This window comes from Phyllobates terribilis, unplaced genomic scaffold (assembly GCF_046119375.1).
Source record: "Phyllobates terribilis strain yellow unplaced genomic scaffold, ASM4611937v1 Scaffold_11__3_contigs__length_659146591, whole genome shotgun sequence".
NCBI classification, from domain to species: domain Eukaryota; kingdom Metazoa; phylum Chordata; class Amphibia; order Anura; family Dendrobatidae; genus Phyllobates; species Phyllobates terribilis.
The window spans coordinates 283,018,126-283,030,420 of NW_027362771.1; the positions used below are offsets into that span (position 1 = coordinate 283,018,126).

General features: G+C 47.1%; 1 protein-coding gene across 6 annotated transcripts in view; it reads left to right on the forward strand.

The window, feature by feature from the left end:
- Positions 1 to 2,200: 2,200 nt before the first annotated feature.
- UPF2 (UPF2 regulator of nonsense mediated mRNA decay) overlaps positions 2,201 to 12,295 on the forward strand; it is a 51,198-nt gene continuing 41,103 nt past the window's right edge. For 2 of the 6 annotated variants that reach the window (XM_073652390.1, XM_073652391.1), the window contains exon 1: positions 2,203 to 2,345. In XM_073652390.1, the coding sequence (XP_073508491.1) occupies positions 2,307 to 2,345 (39 nt within the window). In that variant the 5' untranslated portion in view covers positions 2,203 to 2,306. The other 4 variants (XM_073652389.1, XM_073652388.1, XM_073652392.1 and 1 more) reach the window with 4 other exon arrangements.

Here is a 12,295-nt window from a genome sequence, read left to right on the forward strand (position 1 = left end):
CTCTGGCTGAGGCCAGTGGGGGGGCTACTCTGGCTGAGGCCAGTGGGGGGGCTACTCTGGCTGAGGCCAGTGGGGGGGCTACTCTGGCTGAGGCCAGTGGGGGGGCTACTCCGACGGAAGCTAGTGGGGGGGGGCTACTCCGGCTGAGGCCAGTGGGGGGGGCTACTCCGGCTGAGGCCAGTGGGGGGGGGGCTACTCCGGCTGAGGCCAGTGGGGGGGCTACTACAGCTGAGGGCGGTGCGGGGCTACTCCAGCTGAGGCCAGTGGGGGGGGCTACTCCGGCTGAGGCCAGTGGGGGGGGGGCTACTCCGGCTGAGGCCAGTGGGGGGGGGGCTACTCCGGCTGAGGCCAGTGGGGGGGCTACTACAGCTGAGGGCGGTGCGGGGCTACTCCGGCTGAGGCCAGTGGGGGGGGGCTACTCCGGCTGAGGCCAGTGGGGGGGGCTACTCCGGCTGAGGCCAGTGGGGGGGGCTACTCCGGCTGAGGCCAGTGGGGGGGGGCTACTCCGGCTGAGGCCAGTGGGGGGGCTACTACAGCTGAGGGCGGTGCGGGGCTACTCTGGCTGAGGCCAGTGGGGGGGGGGGGCTACTCTGGCTGAGGCCAGTGGGGGGGGCTACTCCGGCTGAGGCCAGTGGGGGGGCTACTACAGCTGAGGGCGGTGCGGGGGTACTCTGGCTGAGGCCAGTGGGGGGGGCTACTCAGGCTGAGGGCGGTGCGGGGGGGCTACTCAGGCTGAGGGCGGTGCGGGGGGGCTACTCAGGCTGAGGGCGGTGCGGGGGGGCTACTCCGGCGGAAGCCGGGGGGGGGGGGGCTACTACAGCTGAGGCTGATGCGGGGCTACTACAGCTGAGGGGGGTGCGGGGCTACTCCGGCGGAGGGCGGTGTGCTCTGCTTTGTACCTATCCTGTTGTTGGCCACCTCTCCAGGCTGCAAATCAGCTGACAATCAGGGCCATTCTATCAAAATAATCTAATTATTTAGATTGGAAAAAAGAAGGCCCCTACCATGACACTGTACAGCTGTAGTATGGCACATAAGAGATCCATGTCCTCTTTTATACCTAGCTCTGTGACCATGACAAGGGGGGTCCGTTACGTCTCAGAGTTGCTATCCTGTTTTATTGGTTCGGACATAAAAAAAAAAACTATTTATCCCTTATGGTGAACACCAAAACCAAAAAATGTGAATGGCAGAATTGGTGGTTTTGGTCAGGTCACCTCCAAAAAAACAATGAAAATAAGTCAAATCTATGGACCCCAACATTGTATTGTAGGGGTGGCTGTTCCGGTTTCACGGCCCAAATATAACCAACCTACGGGCCACAGTTTTGTGCCCTACATTTTCTAATACTGTCCAATCAGAGCTGCCAGCTTCACACTCTGTAAGGACACACCCTTTTTCCACAAAGAATTGTAACGCCCAGTTGTCAATTTTTTTTCATAAATTACCAGGATTGAAAACAAAGGAACAAAACATGAGAAAAAGTGACCCAGAAAGGTAATTTCAGGGGGGATCTGAGCACTGGATTACTGCTAAACGTCAGGAGAGCGGGCAGGTCCTCTGAGGGGCGCAGCCCTGTGTCACTACAGGGTGTCCCTGCTCAGCCCATCACCCTGCTATTATTCTAGCCATATAGTACAGGCCGAGAGTCCTGGCCCCCCAACTGCTCATTAGTAGCAGGACTGCAGCCTGCACGGGATGGGGAAGGCGCAGCGCTTCACTGTCACGCGTTTTGGCTATGTGCCCACGTTGCATTTATGAAGCAGAAAATTTCTGCTGCATAAATGCAAGTCCTCTCCCGGAAAAACGCATGCGGAATTCCGCACGCGTTTATCGCGCATTTTTCGCGCGTTTATCACGCGTTTTCCACATGCGGAATTGCCTTGCGTTTTTTATGCATTGGACTATGGCAATTCTGCTTGCGGAAACGCAAAATTAATTGACATGCTGCGGATTTTTGAACGCAGCATAAACGCTGCGGAAAAATCCGCAGCATGTGCATAGAACTTGCGGAATCCCATTGGGGACCATGGGGTGCGGGTTACCAAGCGTTTTACAAGCGTTTCCGCTGCGGAAATTCCGCATCAAAAACGCTTGAAAAACGCTACGTGGGCACACAGCCTTTGTGCTGACGAGCTAGTCCTGCAGCCATTGTCTCCCCCTGGCGGACGCAGAGGGTACAGCACAGGAGCCGCACAGCGCCACACTCAGTGACTTCCGCGTCCTTCACGCTGCGGCCACTACAAGCACATCCAGTGTGCAGGGGTCCTGCGCGTAGCTGTCTGCCTCACTGCCTGTCCACAACCATGCACCTGATAAATGTACCTGCTTCTACGTGCAGAGAGGTAAGCATTGTACTGCGCTACTTTCATCAGCAGACGTGTCCCCCTGGGTTATTTTATTCAGCAGCTCCGTGTTGTGTGCAGGCTGCTGACGGGCGCCCCTGCAGACAGCTGTGTGGCGGGGTCCTAGTGCTGGAGTCGTGCTAGGAGCCGAGTGTTTACAAATTCAAAGGTAAACGGCTCGGTGCTCGCTCCGGGGCTTCCGTTACTGCTCGCCGTGGTTTCCGTTGTGCTCCCCACTCAGTACAGCGCATTAGTAGTGGGAGTGTCTGTGATTCGCCTTTACCTTCCTCCTTGTCACATCCTGGGCCGCACACGGGCTGCTGGACGTGCCCGGGGGTGTGACAGGTGTGTGCCTGCTCTGATGACGGCAGCCATCGGTGATTGCAGGTGGGTGCCCGGAGGCCGGCTGCTGCTGGCCCACATCACTGGTGGCACCTGCTGTACGTGGGCTCTATGAGGGTGACCCTCCTGTGCCGTGCGGGTGTGCAGGGTCACCCGGATTATCTTAGCTGTGACGTCCCACTGGTTTTCCTTTATTTAATGTAGAGATGTCCTGTTCAGCCCTGTAAAGAGATACAGTAGAGGGCACTTCTCCTACATCATTGAAGTGGTATTATTCCTCCCGTAGCCCTGATGTTGTGGGAGATCTGCCCTCAGGTGTGAACTACCGACCCTATTGACCAATTACTATCCCACTATGATATGCCCACCCAACATGGCACAAGATGGTGGCCTATTAGGGCGGCAGTCCAATCAGAGAACATGGCCTGTGTGTACAATCTATGGCGACTCCAGGAGATCTGCTCTGGATAAGAGGAGGGGCTTTTGGAGACTTTTCATTGTGAAATGGTTGATCTTTAGTTTCTGTTAAATGGAACCTGTCATTAGATTTATGCTGCCTGAACCACAGGCATCTTGGATCAAAACCCCGATTACAGACAGAAAAACATGTTTGAAAAACATAGTTTGAGAATCTGGCCAGTGACTATAGAGAGCGACCTGACTAGTCCAGGTGATTGACAGCTATCTCCCTATGTACACACATGACAAAGACCTGTCGATCAACTACAGCAGGGTGGGGAGAAGCCGGCCAGGGCTGCATCAGACTAGTCAGATCTCTCCCTGTACTCCTCAGTCGGTATTTCACACTGTTTTCTCTGAAATGCCGTGTTTCAGAGTAAAACTTACTTGGCTGCAGTTGCGCTGCCAGTCTCTGTATACTGCCCGTGGTTCAGGCAGCATGATTCTAGTGACCAGTTCCCTTTTAAAGAAGCAATCTGATTATGTTTTTTTTCATTGTGTGTGTATATGCATGTAGTGTGAGTGTAAGCAGGGCTGTGGAGTCAGTAAGCCAAACCTCTGTCTCCAACTCCTCAATTTCCATGCCTCCGACTCCCTCATACACGGCTCATGTTTAAGTGATAAATTTATTGTAGCACAGATTCATCTCAGCTAAAAGTCTAGACCCTTAGATCAGGAATAGGACAGACATTTCATAACGTTCCCAAGTTCTCATGAAAACATATTCCCCACAAACTGCATTGAACTACTGTGCCCAATTTATTATATACACTGTGTTCCAAATTATTATGCAAATAATATTTTTTCAGATTTTCCCAAATGACTTATATGAATTGCAGTCATTGTAATTTTCCAGTCAAATAACTATTAGAGTACAATTGAAAGGTTTTTGTACAAACTGCCTATGATAACAGTATATTTTAAAAAAATAAAAAACTCAAACTGCACTCAAAATGCATGTTCCAAATTATTATGCACAGCAGAGTTTTCAACCTTTTCATTTTAATAAAGAACAAAAAAATGGTCATTTTTGAAATTATAAGCATTAGCAGGTTATTACAAACTGAAATCAAACAGTTTTCAACTCAAAACTTTATTCTAGGTGATGTTACATTTGCACATAGGACCGCTTGTTCGAAAGGAGCTTCTGAACTCTCTCATCCATTGAATTTGTCAGGTTTTGGATGGTTTCTGCTTCAATTGTTTTGCATGAGGACAGAATACCCTCCCAGAGCTGTTGCTTAGATGTGAACTGCCTCCCGCCATCATAGACACTCCTTTTGATGATGCTCCAGAGGTTCTCAATGGGGTTGAGGTCAGGGGAGCATGGGTGCCACACCATAAGTTTGTCCCCTTTTTATGCCCATAGCAGCCAGAGATGCAGATGTGTTATGTGCAGCATGAGACGGGGCATTATCCTGCATGAAATGATCTCGATGGTCCAGATGGATGGAGTGGAGGATGGCTGGTTGATGGACACCCCATGCAAACACGGCTACGGCGCTAACAAGGAGGAGGTGGAGTAATGTTTTGGGCGGGAATCATGGGGAGAGAGATTGTCGGCCCTTTTAGGATCCCTGAAGGGATAAAGATGAACTCCATAATGTATGTTGAGTTTCTCAAACAGCACTTCCTGCCATGGTTCAAGAAGAAGAACCGTGTATTCCGCAGCAAGATCATTTTCAGGCATGATAATGCCGCTTCTCATGCTGCACATAACACATCTGCATCTCTGGCTGCTATGGGCATAAAAGGGGACAAACTTATGGTGTGGCACCCATGCTCCCCTGACCTCAACCCCATTGAGAACCTCTGGAGCATCATCAAAAGGAGTGTCTATGATGGCGGGAGGCAGTTACATCTAAGCAACAGCTCTGGGAAGGTATTCTGTCCTCATGCAAAACAATTGGAAGCAGAAACCATCATAGGCAGTGTGTACAAAAACCTTTCAATTGTACTCTAAGGCTGCGTGCCCACGTTGCGTATTACAGGCGTATATGCTGCGGAATTTCCGCAGCGTAAACGCTTGTAAAACGCATGTATATCCGCACCCCATGGTCCCCAATGGCATTCCGCAATGTCAATGCCCATGCTGCGGATTTTTCCGCAGCGTATATGCTGCGGTCAAAAATCCGCAGCATGTTCATTAATTTTGCGGAAGCGCAGCGGAATCAATGTGCGGATGGTACCCAAGTTTGGATGAGAGGAGACTCTCATCCAGACCTGGGTACCAAAGAACCTGTAAAAAAAAGAAAAAATAAAGTTTATACTTATCTTCTGGTGTTTTCCCGCCGTCGCGCTGTTGTGTGAAGGACCTGCCACGTCATGTGACCCATCACATGACTCAATGACGTCACTGCAGGTCCTGCACACAACAGCGTGAGCCGCTCAAGACTCCGGACGGGGCAGAGAATGCATCGGAAGGTGAGTATAAACTTTATTTTTTTATTTTTTACCATTCTGATTTTTTATTTTTTTTTAACTATTACTTGGTCACACTATATATGCCGGTTGCATGGATTTACATAGTGTGAACAAGTTGTCAAGTACTTTTCCAAGTGATGCTTGAATCACTTGGAGAAGTGCTTGATAACCCGCATGCGGAAATGCATGCAAAGACGCCTCACAAACGCTTCTACCTGGCGGGAAAACCGCATGTAAAATCCGCATGCGATTTTTTTTCCCGCCAGGGAGAAGCGTAAAAAATATGCTTCAGTTCCGCAACGTGGGCACTTAGCCTTATAGTTATTTGACTGGAAAATTACAATGACTGCAATTCATATAGGTAATTTGGGAAAATCTGAGAAAATATTATTTGCATAATAATTTGGAACACAGTGTATTTTAGGAGTTGGAGTTGGTCCATTTTATACCGATTCCACCAAAATGGGCTCCGACTCCACAGCCCTGAGTGTAATAATATACTCACCTACCACCACTCTCTCTGCTGTCCAGCACCATTCTTCTCTTCTCAGTGATGTCACTGCGTTTCATACGAATTACTGTGTGAGCCAGATGTCTCTTTACTATGTGAATGTCTCTTTACTATGTGAGTACCTTATTTTTCAAATTATAAGACATTTTTTATTTTTTTTTTTTTACCTCAAAATTTTGAAAGTAAGTGGGGGTGTGTCTTATAATCTGGAGAAAGGGTCGGCTGCGTTGGAAAGGGGTCACAGGAGGCCGGGTTGCTGCTTCAGGAGTGGGGCGATGTTGCGGTGCCTGGACGCCCATTAGATGTTGGTGCCGGTGAGTGGAGTCCCCTTTTCTCGTTGGTTTCCCTATTGTGGGTTTCGGGAAAATGGCCGCCGGAGGCAGCGCATGCACAGGTTAAGATCTCAGGAAATGAGATCTCATCTCCTGAGATCTCAATCTGCGCATGTTCTGCCTCCAGCGGACGTTTTCCCAATGCCCACCTCAGGAAACTGAATGGGAAAGGGGACTTCGCTCACTGGCACCGACATCTAATCCAGGCACCACAGCATCACCCCACTCCTGCTTCCGGCCTCCTGAAGCAGCAACCCCGCTCCGCCGACCCCTACCTGATAAGCTACAGTTAAAACGGACTATAAGACGCACCGCCATTTTATTTAAAAACTTTTTTTTTCCTAGTTTCCAAAATTTGAGGTGCATCTTATAGTCCACAAAATACAGTATATGGGGCCTCGTTCTGTTACTCCATATACTTGTATTGTAAAAGCCACTTCTGGGGCACGCAGAGCGCAGTGTGACCCAAAGAGTCTGAAGAGCAGGGACATCTTTGAGAAGAGGATCAGAACAGCACTGGATCCCAAAGAAAGCAGCAGTAGATAAGTATATTATTACATGCACATACACATGTAATAAATAAAACTTAAAGGGAATCTGTTACCGCCTGGGACTTATCTGACCTCTACTATGGGCATACAGGTGATATAAATGTAAATCTATACCTACTTCTATGCCTCATATTAGAGGTCTGCTTGCTGTGAAACATCTTTTTATTTAATCAAGTTTCTGATGCTTGCCGGCCTTGGGCCCTGAAGAAATCCCCACCTCATGTGATAATTTATAATGATTCGACCCTCCCCTGCATGTCACAGTGCCCTGTGATGTGCAGTTGCAGCAGCCAAATCCAGGCACTGTGATGTGCGGGGGGGGGGATTTCTTCCAGGCCCTGGCTCCACAGCACCAGAAACTTGATTGAATAAAAAGACATTTCACAGCGGCTAGACCTCTAATATGAGGAATACAGGATCACCTGTATGCCCATATTAGAGGTCAGATAAGTGCCAGGGGGTGACAGATTCACTTTAATGGAAAGCTTCTTTAATTTGATAGCAAGAATAATGCTGACCCCAAGTAAAATACTGATTAATTTAAAGGTGTTTTCCAATACATTTATATCAATGAGCTATAATTAGAATAAATTGTCAATATAAGGGCTCATACCCATATGTGTGAAAAAAAAGTTCCAATATCTGGACCGAAAAATCGGACGAGGGTCATGTGATTTTCATGAGAGGACAATGGATTTTTCACAACTAGCATCTGTATGACATCCGTATTCAATGCGTTTTTTTCTCTGCAACTATTATTCTGCAATCATTTACAGGACCATTTACAGTGTTCTATGCTACAGAATGGTAAAGTATCTGTACAAATATGATGGCATACGGATGGTCCGTGTGCTGTACGTTTTTTTTTTCTCGCACCCATTGACTTGCATTGGTGAGGCTCGTCCGATATACGCGGCAAATCACAGCATGATGCGATTTTTCTTTCTCAGTCCGATTTCAGCTGAGAAAAAAATCGCAGATGAGATGTGCCTCATAGAATAACATTGGTCCAAGTGCAATTTTTTTTCTTTTTTTTTTTTTTTTTCTCATTGCACTCGTCCGTTTTTCTCTCAAATGAGTATGAGCCCTTATACACAACAGCGCATGGAGTGGAACACCAAAGCTTCATACACTGTCTAGCTGCTACTGCCGAATACTGCAGATTATTATGTTTTCCTTATACAGCACCATCATATTCTGCAGCGTTCTACAGACATTAACATCGCTGTACCCTATGGGGCTCACAATCTAAATTCCCTATCAGTATGTCTTTGGACTGTGGGAGGAAACCAGAGAACCCAGAGGAAACCCATACAAACTCCTTGCTGATGTTGTCTTTGGCGGGATTTGAACGCAGGACCCCAGCGCTGAAAGGCTGCTGTTCTAACCACTGAGCTACCGTGCTGCACATACCACTATTTTCTTCAGTAGAAGCTGTTTTGCAGTTCCCAGCAGCAGCCACTACATAGTGTTTTTTGTTTTGTCTTTATATACTGTTTACTTCCAGCTAAGGGCAGTTTCACACATCCATATATTTCCGGTACTGGAAAAACCCGTACCGGAGATGTCCGTGTGTGGCACACGTGTGCCGCATCAGGATCACATGTACCGGCGCTTGGGAATCAGTGTACAGTTAGCGCTGTTCGCAAGAGCCAGGTGCTGAACGCTGCTGTCATCCTGGTTCCCTGCCTGCGCTGCGCTCAGCACCAGCAGGGACAATGATGAGAGTAGTAGTGTCTGCTCCCGCAGTGTCCATCTGTGAAAATAAGAATAAAATAAAAAATCTATATACTCGTCTTAAGTGTCCCCTGCTGTAATCCATGCGACAGTTCAGTAGAGAAGCCGGGGAGAATGACTGACTCAATTCAGTGAGCGGTGTCCTGTCACTCACTGCAGCGGATCATTCTCCTTGGCATAATCGGTCACATGGATTACAGCGGGGGACACTTAGGATAGGAGAGTATAAGGATTTTTTATTTTATTCTTCTTTTTACAGGTGGACTGTTAGGTGCGCTAACTGTACACTGATTCCCAAGCGCCAGTACGTGTCACACGGATGGCATCCGTGTGCGGTACGTGTTTACATGAACCCATTGACTTGATTGGGTCCGTGTAATCCGTGCTGTCGTCCAAAAATGGACATGCCAGCGTGTTTTGCCCATTGACACACGGCCCGTGGAAACACACTGACATGTGCGCAGAACCCATAGATTTGAAGTGGAAACTGTCACCACACATACCGGACACACTGACGTGTGAAAGAGCCCTAATGCTGGTAACAGTAGATCAGTTGGAGTGTTGGCTTTTGGACCCCACTGATCTGATTTCCTTGGGATAGAACATGAATAGGTCATCAGTATAAAGCTATGTTCCCACGATGAGCTTTTGGTGCGTTTCTTTTCCTGTGTCAAAAATGCAGCATCTTTGAGGTCCAGCAAAGTGGATAAGATTTATAGTAATCTTATGTGCTTCGTAAACTGACTTGTGGTGCATGTTATAAATCCGCAGCATGTAAATTTCTGTTGCGGGTATGCTGAGTTTTAGCTTTCCCATAGACTTGCATTAGGTGCGGAAATTCCGCAGGTAAAAACCGCTCATGCATTTTAAGTGGGTTTCCACGGCGGAAAGGCAACCAAAGCTCGTGTAATCTGCACTTATGTCAATAACATTTTGTCAAAGCCAAAGTATCATAAATAAGGCAGCTTTATTTAAAGCGTGCCACGACAAAAAACTGTAGCGTCAAAAACGCACAGAAAAATGCAATAAACGCAAGTATGAAATAATGGGTGCAGAAATTCTGCAACATCAAAAACACACAAAAAGCTCATCGTGGGAACATAGCCTTAAAGTCATGGATAACCACTGTATGAGTTTGTGAGATGAGGACAGTGGGCACTGTTCACATCTCCGGGCCTCACATTAGAAGTATACGTCAGGAGTGACTTGTGTCCCCCTGTACCTGGTCCTGGGAGATGCTGCTGTCATGGAGAATTACTGTTTTATGAGACTTGTGGTATCTGGGTTTGCACTATGATTTTTGCACTACTTTTGATCTCAGCAGATAAAAAAATATACAACCAATTTATTCAGAAAAAAATGGACACTTATGTCCTAATTACTCTCAATCACTTCATAGAAATTAATAACATCTGTCAGTCTTCTTTTTTTTTTTTTTTTTTTTGTTTCAAGGGTTTTTCCAAACTCAAAATTAAAAAGGGAGAAGGAGGTGAATCTGCTCTTAAAAATGTTTTAAAGAAGCCGTCCCACTAAGTATTTTAGTCATTAAATATGTGTATATATGCATGTAATGTAGTGTAAGTGTATTAACATACTCGCCTACCTCCGCTCTCTCCGGTGTCCAGCGCCGTTCTTCTCATCTTCTCCGTGACATCACCACAGTTTGCGACTAGCCGGCTCATTATATGCTCTTTGCATGAGCTGGAAGTTCCTTTTACAATGTGAACCTGTAGAGTGTCAGAACGAGGTTCCATAGACTTATATTGTAACAGAGACTTCCTGCTCACACAGACCTTAGAGTGAGCCGGCTAGTCGCAATTGTGGTGATGTCACTGAGAAGAGGAGAACAGCGGTAGGTGAGTATATTAATACACTCGCACTACATTACATACATGATTGTACGCATATTTAATGAATAATAATACTTAGTGGGACTGCTTCTTTAACTAATCTTTGAATATGCTTCATATTGATTTTAAATGGGGAACTATAATGCACATCATGGTGCTGTTCTTTTTCTACGTGAAAAAAAGTAATATGTCAATTTTTTTTAGTGGGTTTCTGCTTGGTTGCGGGAACACTCCAAATTTAATTACCGTATTTTTCGGACTATAAGATGCACTTTTTTCCTCAAAAATTTTACTATATTATTGTATGGCCGCATGGTGGTGGGTGTGGGGGGGAGCAACAGCGGGGTACAGGAAGCAGCAGCCGCCTACTGCAGCCTAGCTGTGCCCGCTACTAAAAAAAAATGCATATTCCCTGCTCCCCACGCCCATGGGCGTGGAGAGCAATGAATATTCATTTCTCTTAATAGCGGGCACACTGTACCGCAGCACGGCTCCTGCTGCGCTCTGCAGTCAGTGTGCCTGTTATTAAAGACCATGGATATTCACTACAACCCACTTCCATGGGTTGTAGTGAATATCCATGGTCTTTAATAACAGGCACACTGACCGCTTAGCGGCTGCAGGAGCTGCGCTACTGTACAGTGTGCCTGCTATTGAACAGACTGACTGGTCACTGCTCCCCACGCACCGAGTCCCAGCGTGGGGAGCAGTGACTATTCCAGCACAGCGTCTCACACTGTGTGAGAGCGCATGGCTGGGACGCCATGCTCTCCCTGCCATGCGTGGCTCACACAGTGAGAGTGTCGGCAGCAGAGTGGGACAGCGCTGGAGGAGAGAGGAGGTGAGTATGATTGTTCTTTTTTTTTTTTTTTTTTTTTTTTTTTTTTTTTTTTTTTTGTAGGCAGCGTGATGGGGGCTCAGAGGGGTGCCATGCATACCAGGATGGAGGATATTAACAGAATTGGGGGACATTACTCCAATACCAGTGTCAGCAGCAGACCCCCTCCCCCATAACAGGGCATCATGACCACATTTTTTGCTTACATTTTTTTTCTCCTATTTTCCTCCTTTAAAACTTAGGTGCGTCTTGTAGTCTGAAAAATACGGTAATCTGTTTATCTTGAAAAATGTCCCATACACAAAAGAAAAACAGGGTCAAAAAGCGCACAAAAAAACCCACGTTTTTTTCACCCTTTGAGGATATTTTTAGCCTGAAAAATCTATGTACAGTAATGGTGATGGCATTGGTCATTAGACTACACTTTGTGAATGAGATGAGGTTAGGGTGATGTCATGAGAAGCAGGAGTAAATTATATGGCTAAGTTGATCGAGAATTTTACTCTGCATACTCGTACTCTGCAGACACCCCCTCCTTCCCTTAACGAGGTTATCCACCTTATGGGGCCCTTTTTTTATTATATTAAATGCAAGTATTTTAGTCTAAAAATCCCTTTTGCTTTTTGACATCATTTAAAAATGTTGTACTATTTGCCTTCTATAGCCTCTGAGTTGTACTGTCTATCACTGGCTGCAGCATGGGGTAAAGGGAACCTGACAGCTGATGCATGTAGTACCATCCACAGGACCGAGCCGCGTGAGAGACTAGTCAGACAGGCTGATCCCCTGGTGGCTTCTCCCCGCCTGCTGCCCTGGAGTGAGAGGTCTCTCCCTATACAGGTACTCAGGGAGAAGCCACCGAGGACCGAGCCGCATGAGAGACTAGTCAGACAGGCTGATCCCCTG